At 37.5% G+C, this 18,475-nt stretch overlaps 1 protein-coding gene across 2 annotated transcripts in view; it reads right to left on the reverse strand.

The window, feature by feature from the left end:
• Window positions 1–18,475, reverse strand: part of LOC114239688 (mannosyl-oligosaccharide alpha-1,2-mannosidase IA) — an 86,845-nt gene that overhangs the window by 14,562 nt on the left and 53,808 nt on the right. Inside the window, exons 1-3 of one of the 2 annotated variants that reach the window (XM_089730062.1) lie at window positions 4,294–4,669; window positions 3,465–3,683; window positions 447–626 (exon numbers count right to left, since the gene is read on the reverse strand). In XM_089730062.1, coding sequence (XP_089586188.1) covers window positions 447–626; window positions 3,465–3,683; window positions 4,294–4,524 — 630 coding nt within the window. In that variant the 5' untranslated portion in view covers window positions 4,525–4,669. Of the gene's footprint in view, window positions 1–446; window positions 627–3,464; window positions 3,684–4,293; window positions 4,670–18,475 lie in introns of those variants that run through there. The other variant, XM_089730061.1, reaches the window with a different exon arrangement.

Below are 18,475 nucleotides of genomic sequence, written 5' to 3' on the forward strand. Positions count from 1 at the left end.
GGAATCTTTGTTTAGGTTAAAACTAAAATTCGCTTAGTATTCGAAACATCGTAAATGAAATAATGACAATAAAAACGCGAGATTTCACAGCGGTATCTAAACTTAATTTTAAATATGTCAACGATTCAGAAAAATCGACGAAAATAATATAAAACTAAAATGACAAACCGTACTAAGTCGAGTTATTTGGAAATGAATACGAACTACGTAATGTTGGGTTAGTTTTGTAGTAGGTACATTAGACCTTTTACAGTCAGTGCAGTCTAGAGTATATGGATTTACTTGATTATAAATGGTTATCGTCTCTCGCGGGGCAAATCTAAACCACCTTCTAAACCTATTTGGAATAAGGACAGATCTAAGGTTCATTTTGGAGTCTGGATAGTGCATGACCTAATATCTCATGATCTCTAGTAATGCGAAATTATTAAAAATACTCTTCTTACCTTAGTGGATGGATTGATTAAAGCGTATGGAAGTCCAGTGGGAGTTTCGAAGGCAGGCAGCAGGGCGTCGGCGACCTCGGCGGCTTTGTCTCTGAAGATGGTGTCACCGGTCAGAGCGTAGCAAGACAGCAGACCTCCCACAAAACGTATCGTCGTTTCGAATACTGATAGTTCGGAATCCTACAAAACACAAGCTCGGATTAGCTTCCGCTATGAATTTCACTCAATGCACATAAATACATTGTTCAAACTACCAGCGCTTTTTTATTTATTTCGTATGCTGATAGCCTTGAGAGGCTATTTCAGCTTCACCCTAACGTTTGTAGGTGAGCTCACGGGGCTCAATCCGGAAAGTTGCAAACACTGACCCTAGCAAGAGCAGTGCTTCGCAGAATCTACCACCGCATCGGAAACGCGACCCACTGAGAAGATCCGGCGAGAAACTCAGTGGGCATCACCCATCGTCCTGCTTGACAAAAATCTTCCCTGAAATTCAACTACTGTTTCAATCGGATAAACCATAGATTGTAAATAAACAAGCATTCGTTTTAATAATAAACTAATTAAACAAGCAATCTATAGTGCGTGGTAGCCTTTACACTATTTATTAAGAAAAATTTTAGTCATCTTTATTTTCGATTTAACGATATTAATTGACGTTCTTTTAAACGGAATTCGGGTCAAATGTTAACGATACGCAGTTTCCAATGATGCATCGATTGACTTACAACACGCTCGATAATGGTTTATTGCCTTTTAAAAGTGTACGTTATTTATTGGGGTGATTAACATTACAATATATACAACGGTCTAGTTAAACAACAGTAAATGCCGACAATGTGTCCGTTTCTGCCGCAAAGTAGTCATTCATACGCGACTGGACTGCGATAGGATTGCAATAGGACTGCGACCTCTTTTACCGATGAAGAACAATAAAAATTCATAATTAGTTATTATATTTATGCAGCTATTATCTATTTGTTACATAAATCCAATATATAAATACAATATTGTATTTACATTTGAAGTTATGAAAAATATTATGTGTTGTACAAATTCATTGCTGCTCAAATTTTATTTTGGATGTTCCTTGGAAACGTTATTCGTAGGTGGAATCGAAGAAAATTCCTTTATCTGAACGATTAAACAAACAGAAACAAGATATGATTTTTTTTTGTTATAAAAACATATTATTTTAACAGTTTCACGTAAACTGTTATCAATGTTTCGTAAAAGTAAACTAATATATCTCTTTTATATTTAGTCTAAACTAGCTGACCCGGCAAACTTCGTAGGACGAGCTCACAGCCCACCTGGTGTTAAGTGGTTACTGGAGCCCATAGACATCCACAACGTAAATGCGCCACCCACCTTGAGGTAGGCAGAGTGTATTTTAATTTGCCTAAATCTATTCTAATTAACCATCATCCTGCCTATTACTGCCATGGAGCACTAAATGTATTAACCTGAAAGTTGGGGCAGCCGTTGTACTGTAAAATTGAGGTTTAGAACTCAAATCTCGAGGTGGGTGGCGGCGTTTACGTTGTTGATGTCTATGGGCTCCGGTAATCACTTAACACCAGGTAGGCCGGCGAACACGACCACCCATCTAAGAAATAAAAAAACCTAGACGAGCTCATAGCCACTAATTCATCATCCACAACGAGCTTGTAAGAGTCACGTGTATTGTAATAATAACAGTCCTGTCCCACAAAGATTGATTTTGCGGCAGAAACAGGGAAAGTGGTTTCCAAACCATAAGCAGACAACACTATAGCGGCAGTCTCTATGTTTCTCCTGTATCTTATTTAAATTAACTCTAATTTTTCATTCTCATTTTTTATATAACCATTTACGGGCGAGTTATTGCACGTAAATTCTTAAAACATTGCTTTACTATAATAATAAAACCTACGTACATATTATTATATACGTATAGAATTACGATATAGACAAGGAAGCCAATTGATTTATTTATTGTACGCTTGGCGCTTGGAAGAAATATTTTTGATTCATTCTTAATTAGTTCGTTAACATTCCATCTATAACATTTTTAGTTACAAGTTTTATTAATTATTGGACTTAATCTTGTTTGCAGATTCATGTAGTTAATCATTTAATTAAAAAAATAAAGTTAATAAAGAATTAAGATTAAAATTTATCGTATCTAGGAAACAGTGTTGTTCACAATATGAGCATTGATTAGATTATTCCTACGAGTATATTTAAATAACCGTCATCGTCGACCGTCAAGTATTCGGACAAAGCTTGGAATAATATTAAAGAAAAAAAGTACGCGCGAGATGAAGCATCAAACTTTTTTTTTATGATTTAAAGATTAGTTGTGGCCCGGAGGCCTTTCCAGTTTCACCAGGACAGGTGGGCGAGCAAAGGCTCAGTCAGAAGGGGTGGGATTGGCTAACAGCTGCCCGAGCGCCTCCGAAGGAGACCTAACAACTCAGAGCAGCTGCTTCGCGATTGAATCTACTACCGGATCGGAATCGCGACCCGCTGAGAAGATCCGGCGAGAAACTCAGCGAGCTGATGCATGGGTTAGGTTACACGTCGACCTCTTTGTCGAGTTCGACGAGTATGGTTACCGGGAAGCATCAAACTCTAAACTATCTAAATTCTAAACAGTCCTCGTGGCATTAAGGCTAAGACGCCCGGTACATTCGTATCAAGCGATGCAACTGTGTCGGTGTTCGTATCCCGCAGGCAGGTACAAATTTTTCTAATGAAATATTAATTTAGCTAACTACTGCTACTTAACTCACTTAACTTATGTTCGTGAATGATTTCCACGGTTAAGGTATTTAATCGTGTAAAAAATAAAATTGAGGTATATTTATACTTCAAGTTTTAAGGTAAATGGCGGCATTCACGATATACTGCCTATGGGCTCCGGTAAATACTTAACACCAGATAGGTTGTGTGCTCATTTACCCATCAAGAAAAAAAAAAAAAAAAAATTGCATGTCGCAAGTTCTAGAAATTATCAAAGTGTTTACAACTTACGATTTCGTTGATGTTGAAATGTTCCGCGATCCAGTCACGTCCCTCACGGAACTCGTCGGTCAGGCCCATCAGGTACAAGGTGTCCAGGCCGTCAACAATGGTGGCTCCCATCTCCCCGGAGCCAAACACGCTCGACAAATGTGCGCGTTTAGATATCGGTTTCAGTTCATTTTTACCCCAAGCGTACAGTTTGTAATTATTCCAAGCGTGTCGCATCATCTGCAAAAAACAAACAACAAACTTAAAACAAACAAAAGGAAGCCGTCCGACTGGGGACATATCAAAGGAAAAACAAAATTGTTATTTTTATTTAATTCTCAGCATTTTTATATTTATGTACCTTTTAAACCTTCTCTGGACTTCCACAAATAATTCAAGAGCAAAATTAGCCAAATCGGTCCAGTCTCGAGTTTTAGCGAGACTAACGAGCAGCAATTCATTTTTATATATAGATAGATAGATACAAATAATAAAACATCTTCATGTTTTTCATAAAGTAAGCTGGATAACGTATCTCAAAGGCCCGTGACATGAACGAAGTCTTTTTAAAAAGTGCTCTCAGACTGTTGGAGCCGTCGTTTCTGAACAAGTTTTAATCTCGGTCGCTCCGTACGGCGGGACACTAATGAAAGGATATCGTACTTCCGTCGGACCCATTAATTATTATTAGGTTCGCACAACTTTAAGAGAACGTCGCCAATGACTTGGAAAAACCGGCGACTTCACCAATTACTGTTTGAAACACGCCGAGACGAAAATGTCCCTTTTTCAAAAGTTTTGGTACTGGAGAATTTAAGCAGAACGAAATTACTATGTAAAACAGTCTGACCTCGATAATGTGCCGCTGTTTTTCGACTGATGACTGGGAATCTAACGCTCCGCTGTAGCTGCTGCTGTTACCAGCTTCGATTTGGTTAGATTGAAGTGATCGGGCCTCGCGGGCCAGGTGACTAGCTGGATGCACCGATGTTCCCTGTCCCGCGTTGAATGTTTGGACAAGCAAACTCATACAGATAATAGCAGTGACCGCGGTCAAAATCAAACGGGGATAAGCACGCATTGTGGCTATTATTAAGAATATCCCGACTATAATAATTTAATCGGATACAAGTTTTCCTGAATCGAATACCAAAATAAATAAAATATATATTTTTTAATTTTATCGCGAACTAAAAAACGGTGCACGTCCGATCTGCGCGCTTTACCGAATACTTCGAGTGATTGTGATACATTTTTTTTGTGTACACGAGTCACACTACGTACGCTTTACTAGCTGTGAAGTGATAACATAAAATCAACGAAGCAATTCACGTCTGTTTATTGATCACACTCATTAATCATAAAAACATACTCGTCGATAAATCGGTATTTAAACATTGTTTAGATGGTCAGTAAAAATATCAATGACAATAAGAAATAGAGACTAAATAGATTTTTGGATGTTAGAATTTTTGTATTATGATGAAAATACTAATGCAAAAAAATGTGCTACAAAAAGCATTACTCAAGTTTTGAGTGTTAAGCATGGCGTCTTTTTTTTTTATTGCCCTTGTAGGCAGACAAGCATACAGCCCACCTGATGGTGAGTGGTTACCGTCGTCCATGGACTTTAGCAATGCCAGGGGCAGAGCCAAGCCCCTGCCTTTTAAAAAAATGTCTCAAATTATTTTCTGAGCTTTGCAGATTGGTGAAATGTCGAACAGAATTCATTCTTTTGAGCTCAATCGATCGAGTTTTTATTGATTTTTATACGTAACATACAGATTAACATTTAAATTAAATATTTAAATTTAAGTTTTAAATGTTATCTTTTTTTCTGTATTGCTAATTAAATATTTATATGAATTAGTGAAATGTTGGAACGCATTTAAATCCTTATAAAATTAAACTAGCTAACACACCGCTTTATGTTAAATATATTGTTAAATTGTATACGTGATTGAAATCAAATAAGCAACACCGGGGAAATGTTTAGTTTTCGTGACGTCATTCCACATTCTTCTCAAGTTTATCAACAACTGTTTGCGGTATTGAGATGTTTTTTGTTCATGACTCTTCATAGCCACGCCATCATATTTGTTCCCTAAGTTTTTTTTTTATATTCGACAAACACAATTCGTTCATATCCAAGATTTTTTTTATTGTTTAAATAAATGGACGAGCTCACGGCCCACCTGGTGATAAGTGGTTACTGACACCCAAAGGCATCTACAACGTAAATTCCATTACCCATCTTGAGACATGAGTTCTAACTGCTTCACGGCAAAAGTAGGCAGGGTGGTGGTACCTCCGGGGCGGATTTTTTTATAAGACGCCCTACCACCAGTAACACTTGTTTTAAAAAGCAACTTTAATCTTTTGAGAGTTTCTATATTATTATTTTTTAAATTCGCAAAAGACCAAAACGCCACTTCTCATCTTGACCGCTACCTCAATTTGATTAGAATTAGAGCTATCTTAACATTTAAACGGGAACCCACGCTTGCGCCATTGCAGAAATAGACAAGAAGGTATACGCATTAACCTCTTTGGGGCAACAATTTTTACCATCAGGTCCGAATACAATAGGATACCGGTTCTGATTAGTAGTAGTACAAATCCTGAAGATCATCTAACATGTAGTCCTACAATGTACGGTGACGTAGAGATTGATTAAAAAAAATTTTTTTGGAGCATCAAGGGTGTCACTACCTATCACAGTATTTTTGGTTCTATTAATGAAATTCGTAATAGAATTATAAATTAATTAATTCACATTTTTTACCTTATTAGCATCGAATGCTCTCGAGCAAAGATAAAACGGAATACCAGGGATGGTACAAAGACGAGGATCCGAAAAATAATGACGTCAAATAACTTCCGTCAACGAAATGAGATAAAGGACCTCCCGACACCGATTTTTTTACTTTGCGATATTAAATCTTGACAAACTCCAGGTATTATTGATATATATCGTCTTTCACTTTTTTTTAATCCAAAACAATACGATATAGTATTTCGTTTGAATTTAACGAGTCGCAAACATAATTATAATATAATAATTTATTTCTCTCTTAAAGGTATATATAGTACAAATAGAAATGGAAATTAACCTTATAATTTATTTTGTAAGTCTTTTAAAGACCTGAAGTATGTAATAGGTTCAAAGACTTGTATTACTGAGCTCCAGGCTCCCGCCCTCTTGACATAGATAGATAGATAGAATTAAAATTACTGTAACAATTTAATTTTGCAATTTTTACTGTCAATATATAACTGCTGATGTTTCGAATACTGTACAGTTTTAGTGGTCACATTGTCGACGTATTATAACATTTTGGTCGACCGTGATCATGAAAAATGTAAGCTATTAGAAATTTTAATAAAATTACCCAATAAAATTGTGTTAATATTTCGAATGCAGTTCATCGCTACCATTTTTTTTTATTGCTTAGATGGGTAGACGAGCTCACAGCCTACCTGGTGTTAATTGGTTACTGGAGCCCATAGACGTCTACAACACAAATGCGCCACCCACCTTGAGATATAAGTTCTAAGGTTTCAGTATGTTTACAACGGCTGCCCAATCCTTCAAACCGAAACGCATTACTGCATGACGGCAGAAATAGGCAGGGTGGTTACTACTCACAAGAGGTCTACCACCAGTAATTACGCAAATAATCATTTTGCGGGTTTTATTTTTATTACACAATGTTATTCCTTCCGTGGAAGTCAATCGTGAACATTTGCTAAATAAGTATTTCATTAGAAAAATTTGTACCCGCCTCGGGATTCGAACACCGTTGCATCGCTAGATACGAATGCACGGGACGTCTTATCCTTTATACCACGACGATTTATCGATGGACACTAACTAATAAAGGAACATAAAAAAACCACATAACGCGTCGACAGTATTGCGTTGGCTAATCAAGCCGGGTCGTAATTAAAAGGCAGGTCCCCGCCGCGCGTCGCGGTTTGCGCAGCGTATATCCTCTCCTAGATTTACTGTTATGGCCAGCGCAGACACCGTAAGACCGTCTCCCGACACATCTTCGGCGTGACTTATCGTCTTCTCGCCGTAGAAACTAACACTTTAAGTGCAGTTTGTTTCGGTGATAAAGCTCGCTCGGACATAAAATGTCTCGACAAGAAACCAAACGGAATTTACGTCTTCAAATGAACGATACGGATTCCTTAAATATTAGAATTTTAGAAACGTCGGTAATTCTAATCTTATACCTTTAAACGAGAAATTCTTGTATATTAATTTATAATATGTATATAATCTGAATCTCGGAAGCGGCTCCAACGATTTTCATAAAATTTAGTATACAGGGGATTTCGGTGGCGATAAATCGATTTAGCTACGATTTATTTTCAGAAAATGTTGTTTTATTCGTGTTTTCAATAATCAACTCTTCCCGACATCTATTGACGAATATTAATACTATTTTTCTTAATTGAGGGCAACTAACCGCTTTAAAGAAACAACAAGATGGCGTTATAAAAAAAAACCTCAGCAAAGCTCGGTCATCATCTACTTAGTTTAATTTAAACAAAATAAATGGAATGTAATCGTGTTTCATTTTAAGCTGGTCTACTGCAACTCGTAAATAAGCTAACAATATAAGATAGCTGAGATTGCCAGTTTGAGTAAGAATTGGATTAAACATATTATAATAAAATCTTGTAAGATAGCTTCGTCATTATTTTAATTTTGGTACACACCAGACACGTGTTTCGTGTTGGGGACAACGTTTGATTTAATCCTCGACTGTGAATGGTTGGATATATGTACATCTGATCAACTATTCAAATTATATTGTTTTTTTATCTTTAATTCTTTATATCAAGCTCAAGCTAGTGGTGTTCAATTTGTTTCGGAAATATTAGAAATCACATAATTAATACTATCACCCACTTAGAGACGTGAAATCGAAATCCCAACTGAATATATAACATACATATTATTATTATAACATCTATCCTTTCCTTCAAACCGGAACGCACATTGGCGCGGCTTAGCAATCCGCTGGTAAATTCACTCATTTATAAATTTTGCGAGTTTTGACTTTTATTACATTACATCGTGAAAGGCGTTCGTCAACAAGTATTATGTCAAGATAAGTACGTAGTAGCGATGCCAGGCATCTTATACTACGAGTATAAGCCACGACAACTTCGAATGAATTATCAATCTATACCTACGATGATTTTTAGGAAAATATTTCATTCAAAAATTATCTTGTACATTTTTGGTAAAGTTCAATATTAAACAGGTTTCTGGTCACTTACTACAGTAAAAATTGTACAAGAAAGGCATCAGCCTAACGATTCTAACGCGTTGATATAGTGCTTTGTAACTAATTAAAGCCTCAAAGAATGGTTACAACGGCTCCGAAGCGGTTAAAACTCAAACCCATCACTGCTTCGAAACATAATAGCGCGAATGAATTGCGAAATAAACTTGCCGAAACTTAAACACGAACCCGGCACTACGGTGTCAAATTAACGCTCGATGTCATTGATCGATTGTGCCGGCCCGAAACGAGGATTCCCTATTTAGTTTCGGTCCGGACACAACTCTGCCCGAATACACAATGCATTATGTGTACCTGGGTTAAACTTATCCTGATTAAAACGGCGTTGACACAGAATTCGAATGAGCAAGGAAAGTTAAAACATTAAAAAGTGTTTTATTAACTGAAGTCTGTAAAATGTTTCTTATTCTCGCTTATGTGTTTTGCTCCTAAAAACGATCAGGTTCGTTTATTTTCCTGTAAATGATCATACAAAGCTTACGACCAAACTGATTTAAGATGGATACCGGAGCCCTGACTGATTACAATGTAAATGCCGCATACAACTTGAATTAAGTTTTAATTATCTATACATCTACAGGGTGTTTTTTAAGCCGTTTTTTCTATGATTTACATTGTTGCTACTATAGCCACATTTCGGCTTTATATATCTCATATGGGACACCCTGAATATGTAATTACTTGCCACGACTCATTCACCAATGTAGAGTATAAGCCGCTAAAGCTACAAACTTGGAATTTTGGCAGTTGATTGTGGTAAATAGAGACTAAACGTCAACAGATTTAACCCGTATACAAACTTCGAGGTTGAAAACTTATATCAGACGTTCGTATCTTTTGAATTAAGGAGCATGTAACTATACTGAGATCTTAGAACTTATATCTCAAGGTGGGTGGCGCATTTACATTGTAGGTTGTCTATGGCACTCTATGGGCTCCAGTAACCACTTAACACCAGGTGGGCTGTGAGCTCGTCCACCCATCTAAGTAATAAAAAAAAGCATGAAATTTAGGTTTAAGTTTCTCAGATTATCAACTTTAAGTTAAATATTATAGGTAATGCATACACAATAACTGAAGTGTGTTTGCAGAACTATATTCTGGTTCGGCCGTGCCAAGCCGGGCCTAGCCGCTAGTGTACTAGTACTATTAAGTCAATTATTACATCCACACTACTCCCCGGACCTTGCTCCAACAGATTACGATTTTTTCCGGAATTTGGACAACTTCTTACAAGGAAAAAAATTAAACTCCGATGCGGCAGGCCAAACAGCCTTCAAAGAGTTTATTGATTCTCGCCCCCGTGGTTTTTTTAGTAAAGGGATCAATGAACTACCTATGAGATAGCAAAAGTGCATAGGTAAGAACGGTGCATACTTTGATTAATTAAATATAGTAAAAAAAAAAGACTTTATATTCCTCCCATACAAAACGCCAATTTCTTATGTAAGGACCTAATATTTACAAAATGATAACATTCTACCCGCCCGACTATTAATCAAGAAGTATGGGAATGTCACATTAACTTCCATGTGCTATTGCTATTAGTTCCTATATCATCAGTGTGCAGTAAATACCCTCCTACACTTCGTTGACTTTAACTTGCTGAGTGCTTAGCCCGATTTTTTAAAATTCTAATACTTCAAACAAGGACATATAACACATAACAAGTCGACGGTTGATACCACCATCCTAATTTTGCCACGGAGTGTTCATGCATTCTAGTCTAAAGGTTCCGCGACGAGTGTTAATAAAATGAAACTCCATATATTTCAAATATTTCTATTCTGCGCAGAAAGAATAGTACTTGAGCTCTGGCAGTTTGATTGATTTGTGATTTCATCTTCATTTGGAGGTGTTAAATAATAATTATGTAACATGTACCTAAACCTATAAAACAATATGTGTCAATGAAGTTTCACCCCGAGCCAAAAGTACGCGACCACAAAAATTGGATAGATTAAATTATTGGATAGAAAGTTTCAAACTGTAAAACAAACTATATAGGTACATATTATAAAAAAAAACCTTTACAACGAAGTCTACGACTCACAAAACCCTACAATCTATTTAGTACACATTCAACAGAATAACTAACCGAGGCGTATAATAATAGTATGTTTCCAATTTCGGAATCGATTCAGCGTGAGTTTTTCGTACTAAGAAAGGGAAATCTGCATAATGGCCGATCCCCTCGTGATTCGATTTGTTCAGAGCACGTTATCCTCGACCCGCGCCCCCTAATGGACCTCTGCTATTTACTCACCGCGCGGCGGAAGACACTTTTTGTCGATCTCTTTTTGCAAAGTGGGCTCGCCTTTGTAACTTGACTTCCTTTCGCGGTGATAAAACGAGCCATCGGTGGCGCCTCCTGTCTTAAAAGACAAACCTCGAAACCTTTGTAAGCGATATCCGATAATGCCAAGCTCTCAAACGATTGTTGTATTACCTGAATGCCATAAACTAAATGTTTTAGAGCGCGCTTTGAATAATTACAGCTTGTATAGGAATTAAAGGAAAAAACCTTTTTCTATACTAATATTATAAAGAGGAAAGATTTGTTTGTTTGTTTGTTTCGAATAGGCTCCGAAACTACTGGACCGATTTGAAAAATTATTTTTCCATTAGAAGCCGACATTGTCCCTGATGAACATAGGCTACTTTTTTTTAATTTTTTTTTTTGTTTCATGTGTGTTTTAGTGTTTCCGAAGCGAAGCGAGGGCGGGTCGCTAGTTCTAAATAATTTAATGACTCCCTGGATGACTCAATTTAATAAATTTACTCGTGGTAGGACCTCTTGTGAGCCCGCACGGGTAGATACCACCACTACGCCTATTTCTGCCGCGAAGCAGTAATGCGTTTCGGTCTGAAGGGTGGGGAAGCCGTTTTAACGATACTGAGACCTTAGAAGTCATGTCTCAAGGTGGGTGGCGACATTTACGTTTTAGATGTCTATGGGCTCCGGTAACCACTTAACACCAGGTGGGTTGTGGGCTCGTCCACCCATCTAAGCAATAACAAATATAAATAAAAAACTCAGTTCAGAAGTTTTCTCTGATTTAAACTCCAAAAATCTTTTAACGTAAAACGTAAGGAAATAAGCATATTAGTCAAACGGTTTTTATGGGCTAAACTTGCTGCTTCGACATTAATCATTATGATGATGCGACAGCGTGGCAGGTGGGCGCACCTTTACTTTACACATCAAATCAAAAAAACTTGCAAGTTGGGATTAGAACGCAGCTCTGGGATCATCGTCGGACTATAAAAACTGTGCGGTCGGTATTCTAATACTTTCTACGATGTTAAATACTGTATAGTAATACATAATAATATGTGTATAGAAAATTGTTTGACCACTAGTTTAAAGAATAAAAAAAAAAATCCTAAAGACAAAAAAGGATATAAAGCAGGTCCAATGTTCGATAGCTGAGTTTTTTTATGAACATACCGAAACAGCGAGTTAAGTTTTTTTTTTATTGCCCTTGTAGGCATACGAGCATACGGCCCACCTGATGGTGAGTGGTTACCGTCACCCATGGACTTCAGCAATGCCAGGGGCAAAGCCAAGCTGCTGCCTACCGCTCAAAATAGTTAATAAAGTAAGTATATTTAAATTATTTTTGGTAAACATGTTCATAGCTATAAAATAACCGTGATTACCGTTCTCAAGTACAGTCAGTGCCCGAGTGTTTTACTGTGCTTACCGTGGATACCATTATTACGAGTACGGAAAGAGAAAAAAACAAAGCCGAAATATTTTATAGAGCGATAAATATGACTAGAGGGCATAGTGAATAGTTAACGTGTGAGCCGACACCTGTTTCTGGAAATATTTCACACTTCTCCGCGTTCGGCACAGGGCTCCTAATAGCGAACCTGCCTGAAGAATAATCTAAGGGAAAACCAGCGAAGCCTTCACGAGATAAGTAGAGAGAAAGTAGAAACATTTATCTATTTTCAACACGGAGCAATTGAAGCCAGACAAAAGGTTGGGCGAGATGAAAAAGAAATATTTTGTGTTTAAGCAAGCAAGATATTATGCTCGAATGAATGCAAAGTTACGATCGATTGAATTCCAATCGGCTTGAAAAATAATTTTGGGAAGCTTTGGTCGATATCCAATGAAGATATTTCCGGTTCTAAACTTTTTTTTGCCTTACATGGGTGGACGAGCACGACCCACCTGGTGTTAAGTGGTAACCGAAACCCATAGACATCTACACCATAAATTTTGCCACCCACCTCGAGATATCAGTTCTAAGGTCTTAGATTTAACAGTACAACGGCTGCCCTACCCTTCAAACCGAAATGCAATACTGCTTCACGGCAAAAATTGGCAGGACCTACTCGTGCAGACTCGCAAGATGTCCTACCACCAGTAATTACGCAAATTATAACTTTGCGGGTTTGATTTTTATGATATTAAACGTGTTATTCCTTCACTGTGGAAGTCAATCGTGAACAATTGTTAAGTACGTATATCATTAGAACAATTAGTACCTGCCTGCGGGATTCGAACACCGTTGCATCGCTAGATACGAATGCACCGGACGTCTTGTCCTTTAGGCCACGACGACTTTTTTCAGTTTTAGTCCAAAGTATATTTTTTTCATGCAAACCCGCAGCACTCGTATTGTAAACGTTCATTTGAATTTATAAATGGTCGATTGTGAAGTAACGAAGCGCCCATTCACGGGGCTGCAGTCCGCTCTATTTGTTCAGGACAGCGCAGACGGAAGTTCGTGTGGGCGCGGATCGCAAACACCGGCGCGTTTCCGCTTTTGCGGCACAACTACCACGTTACAATGCTCAATAGTGTGGAACTTCAACTATCCCACTGTTTCGCATTGTTCGAAATTCGTAGATTAAGTTAATATTTACATATATATATTTACAAAATTTAGAAACGTTTCATGGATATTGTTGAAACATACATTAATACATTGATTCAGTAAATTTAAAATATTTCGAAATAGGCGTATTTTTCGTATAATTGCAAGTGTATTTATCTATACTAATCTATACTATATAATATTATAAAGAGGAAAGATTTGTTTGTTTGTTTGTTTCGAATAGGCTCCGAAACTACTGGACCGATTTGAAAAATTATTTTTCCATTAGAAGCCGACATTGTCCCTGATGAACATAGGCTACTTTTTTTAATTTTTTTTTTTTGGTTTCATGTAGGTTTTAATGTTTCCGAAGCGAAGCGAGGGCGGGTCGCTAGTTATTCATATATTGATTTAATTCCTTTGAGCTTGTCGTCGCCGAGAGCGCGCGCGATATCTATGGACTACCAATGGCATTCATTCAATAAGCTCCGCTGCGTTCTTGCCTAAACGTCCGAGTCTTGCCTGGGGCAGAACAAGAGTCAGGTGGAAGGGCGACCGCACATAACATTCGGACCAGATACGCGACCACAAAACTGACTAAAGAACGTCAGGCCACCCAGTTGTTGCCGCTGGTGTCATCGCCCAAACGGTCGGTTGCTCCTGAGTATCAACTCTGTGCTGCGCCAGAATGCGTTAATATTCGAACAAGAATTCTCAACGCCATGGCGAACTTTAAATTTTTTTTTTGTACTTTGTATACAATATTAGAATCACATTGACTGTATTAATTACCTACTTTATAATTTGTTTAGATTTAAGATTCCTAGAATATTTTTTTCCTTATTTGACTGTTTAAAATGCTTTCTGTTTTATTATTTAATAAACATTTATTACATATCACAATAATGGATTCTTTGTGATATAAGACACCTAAAAGTAATTAAAGTAGAAAGTTGCTTTTGTTCTTTTCTTCATTTTTTGTGAATTGTATTGTACCAATGTCCCATACAGACTCATATATTTTTAAACGAACATGTTTATCTTTGGAAATTATGTACTGATAAATGTAACATTTTCTCACATATAGTATAATAATTTCATTAGATTTAGCAGCGGTTCAGCTGTGCCCTTGACATTTCTAATATCCATGAGTATCGGTAACCCATTACCATCGAGTGGGCCGTATGCTCGTATATCTTCTAAGGCAATAAAAAGTTCACTTACTTATTGGATAATTTTTTTTCACAACATAACAAATTCGATTTTTCCTTACATTATTCGTCCTAAGGTGAGCGACATATTGTTACTTTTACAGCGGCACCTGCGGCATTTCCAAGTTACATAAGAAAAATGTTCTAAGCCCGGACAGTTCGAACGAGCCTGCTACGGAAAAGGGTGCAATAGAATTGCCTCGCAAATACTAACAAGAAAATGTCAAGAAGAAAGTTTACAACAAGAGCCCACAACTTTCATTGCGTAGCAAGTTCAATTGCAAAGCTTACCTTTATGAGAATATAAACGAATTTCGATTGGCCACATCTATTTCGAGAGAATGGATTGTATGACTATTACAAAACTATTAGAGCAGAATCTTCAAGTAACATTGTACAGCACTTATTGCCCTATTCTAGAATGAACTCACCATCACGACTATTGGGAGTGTCATGTACTTCTTTAAACGAGGGTTAAATATCCCCCCTTCCTAGGCGAAGACAATAAAAAGAATAACGGATTTTCCTTGTTCAAAACAATATCCTTTCCAGAGTGTTATTTCAAAACATAACAAAATATTCAATAGTATCTTTCTCACAAATACAAATCGTATTAGCTATGGTAATTGTAACAGTTTACTCTTGCACAATACGCACGTGGGTAGGTGTTAAATTAGTAACATGATGTTGAAATATCACACGGTATCTTTCCACCTCGAAAAATAGAGTTTACCTTTTGTGTTAACTTTCGTTCGACGACGCTTAAAGCCTTTAAGCTGGCTTAAGCTATGCTCTGTGGGCGAGGCTTTTGGTAAGGAAGAGATTTTCAGTAATGCCGCTCAAATCTAGGCAATACTTAGTACTTATGTTACAAAACTCGAGCGGGAGGTAAGAGCTAGTAATGAATGTTTTTTTTAGAATTTTATTAGGTACTAGCTGAGTCTCGCGATGTTACCCGCGGTTATTGTTGTACCGGTCTTTATATCATCAGTTGCCTATCAGTGAAAGTCCCGTCAAAATCGGTCCAGCCATTGCGGAGATTGGTCGGAACAAACAGACAGACAGACAGACAAAAATTTAAAAAAATGTTATTTTGGTGTATGTACCATATATATATATTTTCATATGCCTGTAGTAAAAAGCGGTTATTTCAATATTAAAAACAGACACTCCAATTTTATTTATATGTATAGACTTATCAATATTTTGGATAAAACTTTTTAATGTCTTTTTCCTGTGCATTTCTAATAATTATCCTTTGTCATAACGCAATACTGTGAGTGAGGATAAGAGCTGAAGTAACATGGGGGCAGAACAATGACCAAGAGACGCTCAGTCGTCACATTCAGTCGTGCAGTAGTTAGCGGCCCTCTTGCATACGCCCCGTCATGACGTATGCAAGCGTAGTATTCGCTCACGCGGCCCGCACCAACTTGAGACCCCTTCAGGTTATACAATCCCGATTCTGCAGGATAGCCGTCGGAGCACCATGGTTCCAGAGGAACGTGGACCTCCACGATGACCTGGAGCTCGACCCCGTCAGTAAGTATCTACAGTCGGCATCGCTGCGCCACTTTGAGAACCCTCTTGTCGTGGCCGCTGGAAACTACATACCCGATCCTGTAGACCGAATGGTAAACCGTCGACGTCGTCCAAAGCACGTCATCACGGATCCTCCTGATCCATTAACGGTGCTTTTAGGCAATACAAGCACCGGTCACCGTCCTCGTCGAACCCGTCGCCTGCGACGAAGGGCCTGACGAGCGAATTAACCCACAGACACAGCCCACTGAGTTTCTCGCCGGATCTTCTCAGTGGGTCGCGCTTCCGACCCGGTGGTTGGTTCTGCGAAGCACTGCTCTTGCTAGGGCGGTGTTAGCAATTCTCCGGTTTGAGCCCCGTGAGCTCACCTACACAAGCTAGGGTAAGCTGAAATAGCCTCTCAAGGCTATCAGCATAGGTAGGGAAAAAAAAAAAAAAGCGGCCCTGACTGTTGTTACTGAGGGTCATGGGTTCGATTTCCACATCGGGCACAGATTCGCGTGATGGACAGGTATCATTACTCTTTGTCTAAGTGTTTAATATCTAAATGTGTATATATTCAAACAAATATAAGTATGTATGTCAGTCTCTGGGAACAATAACACAGGGTATATTAATTTGGGGTCGGATGGCAGTGCGCAATTTGTTTCCAATTTTTTATGTATTGTTCATTATTGATATATTGATTTCAAGACCACCGTGCCTGGGTATGTAAAGAATAGTACCATAGTTCCTCGAATCTTTTGACCATTTTTTTAGGACCTCTTGTGAGTCCACACGGGTAGGTACCACCGCCCCGCCTATTTCTGCCGTGAAGCAGTAATGCGTTTCGGTTTGAAGGGTGGGGCAGCCGTTGTAACTATACTGAGACCTTGGAACTTATATCACAAGGTGTGTGGCGCATTTACGTTATAGATGTCTATGGGTTCCAGTAACCACTTAACACCAGGTGGGCTGTGAGCTCGTTCACACATCTAGGCAATAAAAAAAAAAAACATAAAGCTCGTGTATACTTTCTCGTAGTATTCTTGGGTCCACGACCCCCGGTTCCAACTTTTAGATCCGTTACCGTATTTATATATTTTTATAATATAATATGGGAACATTTAATTAAAAGAAGGTTTAATCACAGTAATCCAAACGAACGCATTTCGTGGAGCAATTCGTTTATATGTATGTTAATTGAGTTTCCAATGACGAATATATTAAAACGGCTTCGAAATCCCGCAAGTAATCTCTAATTTACGAGTAGATACCGGGATAAGACTCATCGCTGCATTTAGATTAATATTTGCATACGGGTTGCGGGAGTTTTGACTAACCAAAAAACAAAAATAAACCTGTATACGTTTCGTTTATTTTATTTTAATATCGTAGCGTTCGTTTCGAATAATTATATTATCACGTATGCTACATTTAGGCTGCAGCTTGGCTCTGCCCCTTGCATTGCTGACGTCCATGGGCGACGGTAACCACACACCAAAAATTTAAAACATAAAACAGAAATGACAGCTGAATAAATTAAGAAAAAAAAAATTGATTCACTATAATTTTCGTCTCCCGAAAAAACACAACTATGTAACTTTTTATAATAATTTAGTTGTTTTTTAAATCACACCTGTCACTTAAATTATCATCCTAACTACCTTCCTACTTATAAGAATATTGTATTTATTTTGGTTCTTCCGAGTCGAATTAGATATTTTACAGTTTTTGCAGTGGTCACGGACAACTGAAATAACATGAACGTCGGAAACAATATAATGACAGTTTTATGAGTAGTAATTTATTCATAGAAGAATATTTTTAATCATATCAATCATAGTAGACTAGTTTTAATCATAATGAAAAAAAAAAAAAAAAAAAAAAAAAAAAACAACATCTCAGCGCCTTTTTGGAACCGACGGTAGATTTGATATATTTTAATTAAGTATATTATCATTTGAATATTTCGGTACGTATACATTTTACGTTGAAAAAAAAATCCTCTGTGCAGAACAGTAGTTATTTAGCATCCAATTCAAGCCCCCGTATTCTTTTTTTAATAAAATAAAATAGTTAACTCAATGTACTTTTGTAATATAAACCCATCGCAGAATTTAAGCCGAGGTGATTGACCT

This window comes from Bombyx mandarina, chromosome 09 (assembly GCF_030267445.1).
Source record: "Bombyx mandarina strain Sakado chromosome 09, ASM3026744v2".
Taxonomy (NCBI): domain Eukaryota; kingdom Metazoa; phylum Arthropoda; class Insecta; order Lepidoptera; family Bombycidae; genus Bombyx; species Bombyx mandarina.